Source organism: Adiantum capillus-veneris, chromosome 23, assembly GCF_014529385.1.
Source record: "Adiantum capillus-veneris isolate H3 chromosome 23, ASM1452938v2, whole genome shotgun sequence".
Lineage (NCBI taxonomy): Eukaryota > Viridiplantae > Streptophyta > Polypodiopsida > Polypodiales > Pteridaceae > Adiantum > Adiantum capillus-veneris.
Genome location: NC_140953.1, coordinates 98,943,758 through 98,959,920, shown reverse-complemented (window position 1 = coordinate 98,959,920; position 16,163 = coordinate 98,943,758). Strand labels below are relative to the sequence as shown.

At 43.5% G+C, this 16,163-nt stretch overlaps 1 protein-coding gene across 1 annotated transcript; it reads left to right on the top strand.

The window, feature by feature from the left end:
- The first annotated feature begins 13,030 nt into the window (after nt 1–13,030).
- LOC147428220 (putative aldo-keto reductase 2) lies at nt 13,031–15,126 on the top strand. Its single transcript, XM_086496818.1, has 5 exons — nt 13,031–13,103; nt 13,349–13,593; nt 13,719–13,891; nt 14,019–14,121; nt 14,491–15,126. The coding sequence occupies exons 1-5, from the start codon at nt 13,031–13,033 to the stop codon at nt 14,836–14,838; spliced, it is 942 nt and encodes a 313-aa protein (XP_086352944.1). The 3' UTR covers nt 14,839–15,126.
- The last annotated feature ends 1,037 nt before the right edge of the window (nt 15,127–16,163 follow it).

Sequence of the window (16,163 nt, the reverse complement as noted above, 5' to 3'; positions counted from 1 at the left end):
TTTTAGATTGGCTTACCATGAAAGGCAAACATACAAGAGTATGTTTCTAAAAAGTGTGGTATGCAAAAAAGACGTAGTTTGATTAGAGGAAGCAACCTGGATTTCTTCAAACTGTTTCCCAATCCCTAATTCACCATGGGATGAGATCTCCGAGAGCATATCCATGGATTTTATCTTTGGATTGCCTAAGTCTATCCATGGGAATAAGGGAATATGGACGATAGTAGACAGGTTCAGTAAACAAGCTCATTTTATACCTGTCAAAAAGACTATCAAAGCCCATCAAATGGCAACCCTCTTCATTTCACAAATCTTCAAGTACCATGGCTTGCCAATGTCCATAGTGTCGGATAGAGATCCTAGAATGACCAGTAATTTTGGAAGGGTCTCTGTGAGAATTTAAGAAGAAGGCTAAATTTCTCTTCGGCCTATCACCCGCAAACGGATGGCCAAAGTGAAATAGCTAACCTAATAATTCTCGATCTACTAAAAGCCTATGTAACGGAAGTAGATCAAAGATCCCAATGGGAGAAGTACTTACCTTTAGTGGAGTATGCCTACAATAACACTGTACATACTTCCACGGGAAAAGCATCTTTTGAGCTAATTGAGGGAAGATCAAAAAGTCCCTTGCTACTTAAGGTACATGGGAAGATCTTCGCTGTGGATGAGTATAGCCGAGACCTACAAGAATCTTTCCAAAAGATTAAGGATGCTATCTCTATCTCATAGCAAAGGCAAAAGGCTGCTACTGACAAGCACATAAGAGCCCAAGCCTTTAAAGAAAATGATTGGGTCTTACTCAAATTTCCCAAGGCTCGATTAAGGCACACAACGGGCAAGAATCCTACCGGACACCAAAAGTACTATGCTAACTTAGCAAAAAGATAGTATGCTCCTTCCAGATTCTTAGGCCAATCAACAAGATGGCCTATCAACTCAAGTTGCCCAGCCATTGGCTCATACACGTGCTTTTCATGTGAGCCTATTAAAGCCTTACAAAGGAGAGCCACCTCAAGAACCTACTATTGAAGACCCACCAGAGATCGAGGACCAAGAAGAGGTGTTGCAACCCGAGTCTATTCTCCGACATGAAGACAAGGTACTAAGAGGTGGTAAGACTATCTCACGATATCTTATTAAGTTTAAGAATTATCCTTTTGAAGATGCTAGATGGATGCAAGGCATACAATTAAAGGATAACCTAAACCTTGTCAATGCTTACAATGCTTCCCAAGAATAAGAAAATTTACAAATGTTTAAAATGAACAAAGTTTTTGTCTTATAAGACTCTCTTTTCTTTATTGTGCACAAAAATGAAGTAGTAGGCATGCTTAGATCAAGTTTGCGGAGACGACGTCTCCCAAACACCAAGTAGAGCTTGTCACTCTACTATGGAATATTGATAGGACTAATGTGCAAACATGCTTGCGGCAGCTTAGGCTCTCAAGCGCCAAATGGACTAGTCATCCATTCTGGAACGATGTCGTAGGGTAACATAGGGATCCTCTACCCGCTAGGAAAAAGGACTAATGAATATGCTTTATCTTCTCTACCCATAGTAGAGGACGACTATGATTTCAAGAGAGAGTTAATGTCATAATAATTAATATTTAATTCTCCTAAATGATTTTCTCATGTTAAACTGATCATTTAATATGGGAAGTGCTAGGGGGAGAAAAAGCTAGAATATTGGTTAAGTTAGCAGACCGGCCACAGTAGGGATCCAAAGGAGGAAAAATATGGATCCAAAGGGGGGGCCATCTGCAAAAGAGCTATGTGCAACAATGGGCTCCAAAGACCTTAGGGTTCAGCCCATTAAGACTTTCAAAATGCTAAGGTTCCAAAATTCAAAGGTTGTGTCCAAAGGTCAAAAGCCTAGGGAAATTGGATGCTTTGTGTGTGTCCCAAAAGTCTTCAACCATCCCTACATAGGAAGGGGCAAGCCCTAGAAGTAGGAGATGAGAGAGAAACTCACACGCACACACACAAGCTCCTTGTACACAAAGGGAATGAGGGACACATGTCAGCTCCCTAGCCCAGATGCCGACAAGGTGTACTCAATTCCTATTGGATGGCCTTGGAGGTGGACCAATGAGAATTAGGCTAGAGTAAATCTAGTTTAATTAATTTAAAAACACTTAATAAAAGAACCAATAAGAATTAAGCTCTCTAGAATACTATTGTACAGTCTCCCAGGGGGTCCTATGAGCATTCAGCAGCCCAATGGCTTGCCTGATTCCTATTGTCCAAGAGGCAAAGGGGTCTAATGAGAGTTTAGTTGAATTAAGTAATTACCTAAAGCTCTCACAAAGGGGAAAGGGGGACACATGTCAGAAGACTATCACTTATGCTGCTTAATTTTCATTCGCTAGGGCTGGGGAGATCCAATGAGGTGTGAGGATGAGCAAATAGCAAGAGGGGTTGACCAAGAGAGATAGGGGGCTGATTTTTCAAAGGCATTATTGAGTTACACACACACACACAATCTATGTGTGAAGGAAGAAGACTCTTACTCTCCTTCTCAAGCTTCGATGGAAGCTTACCACGTACTCCAAGCTTGTGAGAAGGGAGGCCTACACCAACTACTCTTGGCTTTGTGATGCAAATCCAACCCAGAGCCAAGCTTCAATGCATGCTCATCTCCTCTACCATGATAATTACTAAGCTAAGCTATGCTAATATGAGTGATTATGTGAGGAGATGTACATCTTTCTCGTAAGAATACTCCTTCTTCCTCTCAATCTACTCTCATACCCCGCTAGCTCTCACCATCTTCGAAGGTGTGTGAGGTCTTGGGTCTGAGACCGTGAGGAAATTGATGTTGTGTTTAATAAGTGTTGTGCTTAGTGCATGAAGTTTCCATCTTCATAGCACTAGCTAGTATTGAAGGAACACAAAGGATTGTATTGTAAAATGTCTCTCTTGATGGGAGAAACCATAATACAAATCCTTTTGGAGGGGGGACGGCTCCATACAAATCCGGCCCTCAACTGTTGTCAATTGCTTAATTTCTCTCTCTTTTGAAGTAGTGTTCATGCTATCTAACTAGGTGTTATACTTTTTGTTGCTCTTTCCACCCAAGCACTCTTGTTATTCTCATTAGGAATCTAATCTAATAAAATGCTCACTATGTTCATGCTATTGTCCGCTACACACAAGTTACTAGACCATTAAATGTTAGTGCAAGCAACAAGGGAGACATGTTGTTTGAAGGGTGGTCTAGTTTGAAGAAGGTCGGCTAAGTATGTGCGTGTATGTGTGTATCTTCATGAGCAACGAGGGAGAGAGATCGAATGCTGCAGAGTTTGCCGAAGCTTGAGACGGGGATGGAACTTGTGGTGTGAGATCTTGTGCTCGTCCTCTTGAGCCTCAGTGTCAGTCACCAGCTCACGCTTGGGGTCAGAGTCTCTTTCTGACTCCTCAGGAATAGGGTCAACACGGTAGGATGGTTTCTGGCCATGACTGGTTTTGGGTGCCATTACTGCAGCTGAAAAACTTCAAACTGGGAGATGATTTTTCTAGTCAGCGAGCAACAACTCTAGCCACCGTGATCGCCAAAATGTAATTGGAGCTGATCTCTTTAGATAGTTGACTCCAGTGTTAGAAGTTTACAGCTATGGGTGATGTGTTAGTTCAAGCAGTAGACTGGAAAAGGAAATAGAAACTGAACTGGAATACATCTACTGGAATGAGAAATAGACTGAAGTACTAAGAATGATGTTCATATTCAGATTCAGATTCAGACTCAGAGAGAATGAGTACAAAGTATGTATGACTGGAGTATACTGGACTTCTATATTTAGGATTACAGATGAAAGATTACAGATAAAGATGATGTAGCTCGAGAACTAAGGATTATGACAAAAGCTAAGCAGAAGTACAGCCGACAAATGCCAACCCAATTGCCAACCCGATTACAATGTAATGGGTCCTATTTATATGCCTTGGGAATTACTGTGGTAACTACCGTGGTAATTACTAACTGATCCACTGTTTGTCTCACAAGAGCCGATTCCCACCCAGTGAGACTGTCTCAGCCATCTACACAGTGGTTCTTTTGCGAATTGGAGATGGCATGCACAATATGCCCGCTTCGAATATGTGGGCATCACTGGTGGAGAGAGCGGGTTGTTAGAAAGCAATACCAAGCAACTAGAGAGAGAGAGAGAGAGAGAGAGAGAGAGAGAGAGAGAGAGAGAGAGAGAGAGAGAGAGAGAGAGAGAGAGAGAGAGAGAGAGAGAGAGAGATGTTGAACCGTTGTTGTAGAGAGAGATGTACGTGTGTGGTTGTGCTTCTATGGCTCCAAGCTTGCATGGCAACTCTGGTTGGTGAGAAAGAGTTGATGGAGTGTGTACAAATGATGAGAGAGAAAGCAACAAACAAAGTGACTCATGGGTTGTTGGTAACAGGGGGTGGATATTATTTCTATATCGGATGGTGGCATGAGCGAGAGATAGGGAGTCAGGGACTAAACACCATATTAGTGAATTTGGGACTTCTTGGATTCCCACTTTAAAACTGAGCTTAAGATTTGACGACATGGCCAAGTCTTAGCCAAAGTTTTGAGACCATGGATCGGAAGAGATTTTCAAGTACTACCTTGTGGAAGTATTTGGCCCTTAGAAATAGTTTGAGATTTGTCCATATGGCCAAATCTTCAAGACATTGGTGATTTCCAAATTTTCTCTAAAGTCTCAAACTCTTTAATATGGTGTTACTAGATGTAAAAGTGTGGCCGCAAGTTGACCAAAGGAGAGAGAACTAGGTCACTAGACGACGCTAATCTGATCATGCACAATGAAAGAGAGAGAGAGAGAGAGAGAGAGAGAGAGAGAGAGAGAGAGAGAGAGAGAGAGAGAGAGAGAGAGAGAGAGAGAGAGAGAGAGAGAGTTCACTCGTTGTTTAAACTGCGAATAATGGGTCTGCGCATATATCTGAGAAAAAATAACTTCTCTCTTTGTGGCATGTTAGCACACACCAATGAATCTCCTTTTCGGACTAGTCTTTTTGGAATTATCTTTGCCTTTTCTTCGAAACTACTACAGATATCGAATGTTTCTATTTTCCTATGGGCTAAATTAGGCATCGAAAAGACTTTGGAATCCCTTGGGGTTGTATCCCTTAGTTGAATTATCCCGATTCTTTCTCTATACTCGAATCTCAGCCCAATTCATGGGATTGTTTACCTTCTCCTTCTACTTCTCGTTCTTCGTAAAACTCTGGCTACTTCTACTTCTTCTCCTTATTCCCTCGTGCAAAATTCCCTGGTGGTTTATATATCCATTGATTCTAAACTTATCATCAACCAAGCTTAGAATTCTTAAACACTAGCCCTCACTAGGTCATATTGGCTCATCTCCAAGCTACAAAAGGAGTGGGATAAGGTCTGAAAGTGGTTCGCACTCTATTTTATTCATTTGCTTACGAGATTCCTCCTACTTGCCTCTCAAAGCCTACCTTAGGATTCCTACCTCTTAAAAGGAAGAGTCGAGGATATTTCGAACCCGAAACCATAAGGACTGCAAGATTACGAATTACTACCTTAGGATTCCTACCTTTTAAAAGGGAGAGTCGAGGATTCGAACCCGGAACCAGAAGGACTGCAAGATTACAAATGCTTACATAACCAATCGAGCATCCCTGCGAGGCTGACGACGATGGAAATTCTGACGACAATGGTTCTTACCAGGTTTATGGAAAATTTGAAATTCAAATTCCATAAGGAACATCATCCACCGTATTAGGCTGCCTTGAATAATGACTTTATTAATCAAGAATAATAGGGCCTGATGATCCACATAGAAATGAAACAATTTTTCTAGCAAATAATGCATGAATTTCGTAGTACTGAAAACCATCCCTAGAGCCTCTCGTTCATTGGTTGTATAACCTTGTTCAACCTGGCTGAATCTAGGACAGGTAAAGTAGACAAGATAGTCAGTCCTTCCATCTCGCTGGGCTAGTGTCCCCCATCGCCAGCCCCGAAGCATCCACATGTACATGGAAGATAACATCCCAATTTGGTTGTCGAAGGACTGGTAATGGCACTTTTTAAGCTCTGGAAACTTTCCTCACACTTAGCAGTCCAATTGAACTTGCTGGTTTTCTTTGTGAGCTCATACAATGGTAAAGCCTGGGAGGCAAATTTATGCACAAATCTTCTGTAAAAGTTAATATACCCAAAGAAAGAACTTAACTCAGATGCATTCCTGGGCACCTTGGCCTGTTGAACACACTCGATCTTATTGTTGGCCATTTCTATTCCATTGCAGGATACTACATGTCCCAGTAGCTGGCCTTTCCAAACTAGGAAAACAGATTTGAATGGATTCAGACAAATCCGCTTCTCCTGACAGCGCTTAAAAACCATTTCCAGGAATAGTAAATGTTTTTCCTCGGCTGAATATACAGTGAAATCTTCCATGAATATGGCGAGGAACCGATGAAGAAACTCATTGAATATCTCCATCATACACCGCTGGAAAGTGGTTGGTGCATTGCATAGGCCAAATGGCATTACCAGATACATAAATGCTCCCCACTCTGTAATGAAAGTGGTCTTCCCCCGATCCTCAGGAGCAATTTGTAACTGGTTGTAGCCACTGTATCCATCCATAGAACTGTACATCTCGTACCCTGGAATCTCATCAAGCAACATATTTGAAGGGAAATGGAAATGGATCCTTGATGGTTGAGCGTTGAGTTTCCTATAATCCACACACTCTCAACTTCCCATTCTTCTTGGGAACAACTACAATAGGAAACAACCAATCGCTACTGGCTACTTCAGTGATGAACCCAGCTTTGAGAAGGTTGTCAATCTCTTCCTTGACCTTCTTAGCATAATTGGGATTCATTCGGTACCGCTGCAGTCTCACTGGCCTGACATCTGGCTTCAGTGGTATCCTGTGCTGGCAGACCTCTGGATCCACCCCTTTCAGATCAGTGTGTTCCCAGGCAAGACAGCTTTGTAATGCTGGAACATTCTGTGTGCTTTCTCCTTCATTGTAGGGTTCAGATGTTTGTTAACTTTGATCATTCTAGGGTTGTCTTCAGAGCCTAGATTCCATTCCTGGATCTCTTGGTCATCTGGAGTAACCAGTTAGGCCCGCCACCTTTTTTATTGGTTGACTCTTCAGCGTAATCCCAAGATGGCCCTTTGAGTTCCAAATCACTGTTCTGATTTACCGTGTCCTCCCCAAAATGTGCTGGCTCATCTGGCGTGCTGGATTCAATTGATTTTTTCGGCCTTCCAGTCAACTAAACGAACGTTCTCTTGAATTGAGTTCAGTAAACTGGTCTAGAAACTGCTTCTTCTGTTTGTCAGCCTGCTCCTTGTTCACTAGAAGTGCATTAAGATCAATTTTTGCTAAGGGAAAAGTATTTAGAGCTGCTAACATCCTTTCAATCTTCTTGATCTTATACTTCTGGTATAGTTCTTTAGGTCTCAGCTCCTTTCTCCAGATTCTAGTGTTGTTAGTCTGAATCTGGATTCTGCCACACTAGCCCCTTGTAGAGTAAAAGTTTGATTAGCATAGTCGTGAACAACCTGTGCCGTTCGCAACCATGGGCGCCCTAGTAGCATTCCATATGCTCCTTGCACATCGAGCACTAGAAAACTGGCCTTGAACTTCTCCTTGCCCACTGGTATCGGCATATTCTCGATCATACCAGTAGCTTGCACTACTCGATGATCTGCCATCCGCACTTTGAAAGGTGTTGGCTTCAGGTTGGTGATGCCCATCCTCTGCTGAAGATGTACTCCCATGATGTTTACTCCTGCTCCTCCATCCAGAATGACACTGGAATGTGGTTCCCATTGTTTCCGAACTTTGTAATCTACTTGAATTAGCGGCACTTCATCATCTGTGACAACCGTCAAGTCAACTGTCCTGGCCTTTGCCTCAGCCTTCCTTCGCTGTCTGATGAATTTCGTTGCTTTAGGCAAAGTTCTTTTAATGTCTTCCAACTCCACAGTGAGCTGGATTCTGTCACAGATTTTGACATGAATTTCCTCTTTCTCATGGTCAGAGTTGTTGTCGGAGCTTGAAGAACTGGTAATATCTTCACAATGCCATTCCTTCATTTTAGTGCTTTGAGCTCCTCTATCAGCTCCCAACTCTTCAATCAACCCTTATACTGCACCCAACATGGTCTCAACCATGCCGGGCTTTGACTGATTTGTCTCAGAAGATTGGGCTGGTATCTTTTGAATGACCCGTGCTTCAGAACTCTCTAGCTTCTCTGGCAGCTTCTTAGCTAAATCCTCTGTGATTTTCGTCGCTAGTTCTCTCTGCTCCTGCCATTCATCAACCACCTTTTCTTTACCTTGGCCTTCCATACCTCTCTCTGTTGAGCCCATTTGCTGCTTTCAGTAGTGACTAGTTTTTCTGGAATCTCTGGGATTTCCTCAATCACTACTCCTTTGCTTCGTGTAACTACTCGTACTGGAACTGGCTCTAGTACCTTCGCCTCAGTAGCCGCAGTCCCAGGTGTTTCTGGAAATTGAGCCGCGAAATGCCTATACTTTCCACAAGTATAGCAATTCAGACTTCGGCTCTGGAATTACCACGCCCTCGGCCCCGACCAGTACCTTCTTGGTATCTGTCGCGCCCTGGACCAGCACCACCGGTACCAAGTTTCTCCTCCTGAGAAGCGTTGGTAGTTTCCACTCTTACTGGTTCGGTATTCGTAAATGCCACCACTAGCAAGTCTTTGCCCTTTTTGAAATGATGAATCCTAATGCCACAGTTATTCCATAAATGGCCATAGGCTTTACAATAAGTACACTGTGGGCACTCATTGGAAACACGGTCCTTAGATTTACAATTTGAACACCAAGTCTCCATTCTTCTCACCGGTTATCTGGTCTGGCTAATCTCAACAATTTGTCCAGCCATCTCTTCAATATTCCTAGCCCAAGACCCCTTTTTAGGCTTATCCTTGGTCTTCTCATCGGAGATACTCTCAGAATTACTGGAAACTCCACTTGAATCAGAGTCATCAGTAGAAGGACTGCTACCATTGGACCTCCTCTTCCTATGACCCTTTTCCTTCTTAGCTTGTTGTTCCAACTTCAGGGCTGGCTGCACCAAATCATTGAATTTCTTCGTCGGTGCTGGCACCTCTTGCTCCCTAAGCTTCTTGTTGTGAAAGCCATTCAAGAACCATGCTCGCAGTTCCTTTTTTGATGGTGGTTCCTGCAGCTGCCTTGTCAACTCCTTGATTTTCTCAACATAGCTTCGGACTAACAATTTCCTCTGCTTAATCTTATCCAGTTCACAAAGAATATCCTCATCTCCTCTGTTGTCAGAATATTCCAGTCTGAAGGCTTTAAGTAGTTTATTATAGGATCTGAGCTGGCAAGCCGGGTAATGGTAGTACCATTTCCTCGATGCCTCCTTCAGCGTTTGCGGAAAGTATTCACCCCAATCATCCTCATCAATATTTTTCAGCTCTGCATACTGCTCAAAGGCTTGGATGTGAACATCCGGATCATCCTTCTTGCCCCCTTTGAACACGGGAAAAGAGATTTTCAACAAGGATGTGTAATCATGTCAATCACCGCTGGTCCTTTCTCTTCTCATCTTAGAGTTTGGACGCCTATTTGGAGTTTTCTTACAATTTTCTGTATCTACATCCCAATTAATATCTGCCTCTATCTCAGTTTCTATGTCCTCCCTTGCCTCTCTACTGGAAGTATGGCGACTTCGTTTACTGCCTTTGGCGCCCTCGTCCCCCTGCCTGGACCGAGAACTTTTAGCCTTGCGTGCTTCTCTTTCTGCCCTTCTACGTCTGGACTGACTAGAATGCTGTGAGTCCTGTGCCTCATCAGCCTGATTGTGCTCCTCCCGAGCCTCAGTGTCAGTCACTAGCTCATGCTTGGGGTCAGAGTCTCTTTCTGACTCCTAGGAATAGGGTCAACACGGTAGGATGGTTTCTGGCCACGACTGGTTTTGGGTGCCATTACTGCAGCTGAAAAACTTCAAACTGGGAGATGATTTTTCTAGTCAACGAGCAACAGCTCTAGCCACCGTGATCGCCACAATGGAATTGGAGCTGATCTCTTTAGATAGCTGATTCCAATGTTAGAAGTTTACAGCTATGGGTGATGTGTTAGTTCAAGCAGTAGACTGGAAAAGGAAATAGAAACTGAACTGGAATACATCTAATGGAATGAGAAACAGACTGAAGTACTGAGAGTGATGTTCATATTCAGATTCAGATTCAGACTCAGAGAGAATGAGTACAAAGTATGTATGACTGGAGTATACTGGACTTCTGTATTTAGGATTACAGATGAAAGATTACAGATAAAGATGATGTAGCTCAAGAACAACTCGAGAACTAAGGATTATGACAAAAGCTAAGCAGAAGTACAGCCGACAAATGCCAACCCAATTGCCAACCCGATTACAATGTAATGGGTCCTATTTATATGCCTTGGGAATTACTGTGGTAACTACCGTGGTAATTACTAACTGATCCACTGTTTGTCTCACAAGAGCCGATTCCCACCCAGTGAGACTGTCTCAGCCATCTACACAGTGGTTCTTTTGCGAATTGGAGACGGCATGCACAATATGCCCCCTTCGAATATGTGGGCATCACTGGTGGAGCGAGCGGTTTGTTAGAAAGAAATACCAAGCAACTGAGAGAGAGAGAGAGAGAGAGAGAGAGAGAGAGAGAGAGAGAGAGAGAGAGAGAGAGAGAGAGAGAGAGAGATGTTGAACCGTTGTTGTAGAGAGAGATGTACGTGTGTGGTTGTGCTTCTATGGCTCCAAGCTTGCATGGCAACTCTGGTTGGTGAGAAAGAGTTGATGGAGTGTGTACAAATGATGAGAGAGAAAGCAACAAACAATGTGACTCATGGGTTGTTGGTAATAGGGGGTGGATATTATTTCTATATCGGATGGTGGCATGAGCGAGAGATAGGGAGTCAGGGACTAAACACCATATTAGTGAATTTGGGACTTCTTGGATTCCCACTTTCAAACAAAGCTTAAGATTTGACGACATGGCCAAATCTTAGCCAAAGTTTTGAGAGCATGGATCGGAAGAGATTTTCAAGTACTACCTTGTGGAAGTATTTGGCCCTTAGAAATAGTTTGAGATCTGTCCATATGGCCAAATCTTCAAGACATTGGTGATTTCCAAATTTTCTCTAAAGTCTCAAACTCTTTAATGTGGTGTTACTAGATGTGTAAGTGTGGCCGCAAGTTGACCAAAGGAGAGAGAACTAGGTCACTAGACGACGCTAATCTGATCATGCACAATGAAAGAGAGAGAGAGAGAGAGAGAGAGAGAGAGAGAGAGAGAGAGAGAGAGAGAGAGAGAGAGAGAGAGAGAGTTCACTCGTTGTTTCAACTGCGAGTAATGGGTCCGCGCATGTATCCGAGGAAAAATAACTTCTCTCTCCTGTGGTGTGTTACCACACACCAATCAAAATCCTTTCCAGACTAATCTTTCTGGAATTATCTTTGCTCTTTCTTCGAAACTGCTACAGATATCGAATGTTTCTATTTTCCTATGGGCTAAATTAGGCATCGAAAAGTCTTTGGAATCTCTTGGGGTTGTATCCCTTAATTCAATTATCCCGATTCTTTCTCTATACTCGAATGTTCAGCTCAATTCATGGGAAAAATCCCTGAGTCTCTTGGGATTGTTTACCTTCTCCTTCTACTTCTTGTTCTTCGTAAAACTCCAGCTACTTGTACTTCTTCTCCTTATTCCCTCGTGCAAAATTCCCTGGTGGTTTATATATCCATTGATTCTAAACTTATCATCAACCAAGCTTAGAAAATTCTTAAACACTAGCCCTCACTAGGTCATACTGGCTCATCTCCAAGCTACAAAAGGAGTGGGATAAGGCCTCACAGTGGTTCGCGCTCTATTTTATTCATTTGCGTACGAGATTCCTCCTACTTGCCTCTCAAAGCCTACCTTAGGATTCCTACCTCTTAAAAGGAAGAGTAGAGGATATTTCGAACCCGGAACCATAAGGACTGCAAGATTACGAATTACTACCTTAGGATTCCTACCTTTTAAAAGGGAGAGTCGAGGATTCGAACCTGGAACCAGAAGGACTGCAAGATTACAAATGCTTACGTAACCAATCGAGCATCCCTGCGAGGCTGACGACGATGGAAATTCGTTCAATAATGAAAAGATGAACATCCACTACCTGCTCGCACGGAGCAGGGCAGATGACTGCCACAGAGCAGGGCTTCCCCCTGCTCCTCCCTGCTACATCTGGATTTTGTGCGTGCTCTCACAAGCTCCATATGCTCGCTCGTCGGCAACTCTACGCTACTCGCATCTCTATCGCTCGAGCGGCCTTAATGTTGCTCGCTCCTGGATGTACTCACGCCCGTCAGTATCGTAGAGGATTCTTGCTTATTTTATTTTTCATAATGGGTGCCACATATTGGTTCATCTCCCAATTTATCAATTGGAATCTCACTATATTCCATCTCAAGCTCTGTGGGTTGCCGAGTCCAAGAGCCAAAAGAAACACTTGTCAGCGAGAATTGAACCCGACACACCGCAATCAGGAAGCATCCTTTGTGTTGAACCATCCCACCAGCACCAGGTGCTTGTGACATTGCTTGCCCCTTTGTTATAAAACAAGCAAGCCCCCGGTCCTCTGCCCGCCCCCGTGTCCTCCCTAGCCCAGTCGTCGTTGTCCAGCACACATAGCTCTTCCAATCTCGCATCACATTCTCCTACTCTGTCTGCTTGCTACAAGCCACATTCTTCGCTGTCCTGCCGGCGAGTCACAACCTCCTTCCCTGCTAAAGTGAAGAAAATGAAAGCATCTCTTAAGATTCCAATCTTTAACGAATTATTTGAAATCCTGCTTGAATTTTTAGGAGAGGAGCTCATGTGATGTCACGACTCCACCCCTTGCCCCCGTCCTTTATAAAGCCTGTCGAAGCGTGCCTGTGCTGTAAAAGCTCTCCTCTCATCCCGTCTCGACACACGGCCAGCCTGCTATCTAAGAATTTCTTCACCTGCTGCATTTTACATGGCTCCACCTGCTGTTAAGTCGGTTCCTTTGGGGTCGCAGGGCCTCCACGTTTCCGCTCAGGGCCTGGGATGTATGGGCATGTCCTCCTCCTTATATGGTCTCCCCAAGCCTGACGCCGACATGATCGCGCTCATTCACCTTCCTCGACATCACCTTCCTCGACACCTCTGATGTCTATGGCCCCTTCACCAACGAGCTCCTCCTGGGCAAGGTATTCATTCTGTATTGTTTTCTCATGATTTAAGGTGGCATGTTGTATTCTGATTGAGCCAGTGTTTGTATGCATTTGTTGATGAGCCCACAATCGCAATGTAGTTGAAACCTACAAACATTTGGTTCTTAATGTATGTATACAGGCTCTCAAGGGCATAAGACATAAAGTCCAGCTTGCCACAAAGTTTGGCGCCACGTTTGATATGGATACTGGCACATTTGGCGTCAATGGAGATCCTGGATACGTGCGTGCAGCTTGCGAAGCTAGCCTTAGGAGGCTTAATGTGGATTACATTGACTTGTACTACCAACATCGTATTGACACCAACGTTCCGATTGAAGTTACGGTGAGGTTACCTCCATAGAAGCAGATGCGAACATTGAAATCACACCAGCATGTAAAATGCAGCAATACACGTATTTTTCAGGCACTTGTTGTTCGGCATGAGTTTTTATGTGCTCTGCTCCACAGGTGGGGGAAATGAAGAAGCTAGTGGAGGAAGGAAAGGTGAAGTATCTGGGGCTATCCGAGGCTTCAGCATCAACCATACAGCGGGCTCATGCAATTCACCCCATTAGTGCCGTCCAACTGGAGTGGTCTTTGTGGTCGCGTGATGTGGAGAAAGACATCATACCCACCTGCAGGTGATCCTTGTTTCTTTTCATCTACTCTTCACGCTTGTATGTGTGTGATGCATGCTGTGTTGACCGTGGTTGACAGAAAGAATAAAACTGTCACTTCACACAGCTCCTTTTCTCACATTAATTGCAGGGAACTCGGGATTGGAATAGTTGTGTATAGCCCGCTTGGTCGAGGGTTCTTTTCAGCTGGTGCAAAAATCCTAGAAAACGCAACAGAAACAGATTTCCGCAAGGTTACCTCCATACAAGCTAAGCTGCCATGTTTTAATCATGGAACATTTAACTTCAAACAGATGCGAACATTGAAATCACACCAGCATGTAAAATGCAGCAATACACGTATTTTTCAGGCACTTGTGGAGGAAGGAAAGGTGAAGTATCTGGGGCTATCTGTGCCCGCTTGGTCCAGGGTTCTTTTCAGCTGGTGCAAAAACCATAGAAAACGCAAGAGAAACAGATTTCCGCAAGGTATGTTGTGCTGTTCGATAAGCTTGCAGAATCATTTATATGCTGAATAGTCTGTGTGCAATCTATACGTTAAAACTCATCGCAATTCCTTCCTTTTATTCATTGGCCTGTGTGCATGGTACTTGAAAGTGTAGATTGCGCAGCCAAGGATGCAGGGAGTAAATCTTGAAAAAAATCAGATCTTGTTTGAAGCATTACAAGAGTTGGCTGCAAGAAAAGGGTGCACGCCAGGACAGCTCGCACTTGCTTGGGTTCAGCACCAAGGGGATGATGTCGTACCCATTCCCGGCACAACTCGCGTCAAGAATTTCGAGGAAAATGTGGGTGCCCTTGATGTGAAGTTGAGCAAAGCAGAGGTGGAGGAGATTGTGGCTTTGTTTCATGAGGGCGCTATTGCCGGAGAGCGTTATGAGGATGCACATCTGTTGATGTCTCACCAGAATTCCGATACTCCTCCCTTGTCTGCATGGACAGCTCCTTGATTTTGCGTTTTCATCTCTCTTGCTGCAAGCTGATGCGACTATGGAAGCATCCAAGTTCCAGTTACTAGAAGCTTGTGAAGGCAAACTACCAGGCATGCCATCACAACAATTCCTCACTACTCTGCCTCTCTACCCAACCAAACGACTATGCACTTCCAATGATGATAAGGAATCACCTCATAGACTTCTTGTCCGTATTATCACCATCCAAATTAGCATCTATGTATCCCTATAGCTCCAATACTACATACCTTGCATAAAACATGCACATAATGAAGTTTACCTCTAATTTTGGGATCAAGAGGTAACCTACCAAGACCAGAAATCAAAACTGCATAAACCTTCAAATACAGACTAGAGTTTTCTACATGAAGGCTTTCCAACATTGCAGAATACAGAGTAGAGTTTTGTTTTTTCTTCATAGTGCAACTCGACAGCATCATTCCAATTGTGGTATGTTGATCGTAACAATCATGGAAGTTGCCATATCTCTACAATTGTACCGTATGACTGTACGACACAACATACCCAACAGTATGACATGGCATAGCTACCCGGAATGGGAAATCGGAATGGCAACATGCATGAAATATCATCCCCTTTTATGGATACTCATGTCTGAAACACGAAACACGGATTTGGAATGGGAGATTGGAACAAGGAACGTAGACCTAAAAATGGCCATTCCTTGTGACTATGTGGTCAACATGGTTCTTGGGAGTTATTTGAAAGACACGTCCTACAAATCTGAATCATACGATATGAATGGTAGTACACAATAAAGAAACCATACCAAACTTTATTACACGATAGCATGATGACAACCCTTGTTACGATGCTCCCACTATCTTGTTCCTTTACTTGGTGGGTTTCCTTTTTTTTTTTGTTTTAAGTACTGACAAGTCAGCTATTTTTATTCCACCAACGCCATGCATTAGGCCGGGCACTTGGGACCATCCTTTGCCTTGGGACCATCCTTTGCCTTAAGATACGGCCAATGGCGCTTAGTGGGGATTGAACCCGTTGGTGATGTAAGTCCAACCCTCTTCCAACTAAGCTAGCCGCATTGGATAAACATGGTGGCTTTCTTAAACACATAATCTACATACGCACCAGCCTTGCTAGTTTAATCCCCAGGCATTGAAATAGTTTTATAACCATAGCTTCCTACTACACTTTGACAACATGTCCACAAATCACAAACAACTTACAAACATAACTTAAATTTAGTTTGAAAAAAGTGCCATAGGGTAGGCTACCCACCCATGAAAGGGTTCTTCCACACAACCTACATCCTCACAAACCTTGCAATTATGAGCTAATGG

Excerpts from the sequence above, each read along its gene's own strand:
- LOC147428220 (XM_086496818.1), top strand. The coding sequence starts at position 13,031 with ATGGCTCCACCTGCTGTTAAGTCGGTTCCTTTGGGGTCGCAGGGCCTC. Across the intron at positions 13,104-13,348 it reads TTCCGCTCAGGGCCTGGGAT|TTGAAACCTACAAACATTTG; the intron begins GTATGGGCATGT and ends ATCGCAATGTAG. Across the intron at positions 14,122-14,490 it reads CAGAAACAGATTTCCGCAAG|ATTGCGCAGCCAAGGATGCA; the intron begins GTTACCTCCATA and ends TTGAAAGTGTAG.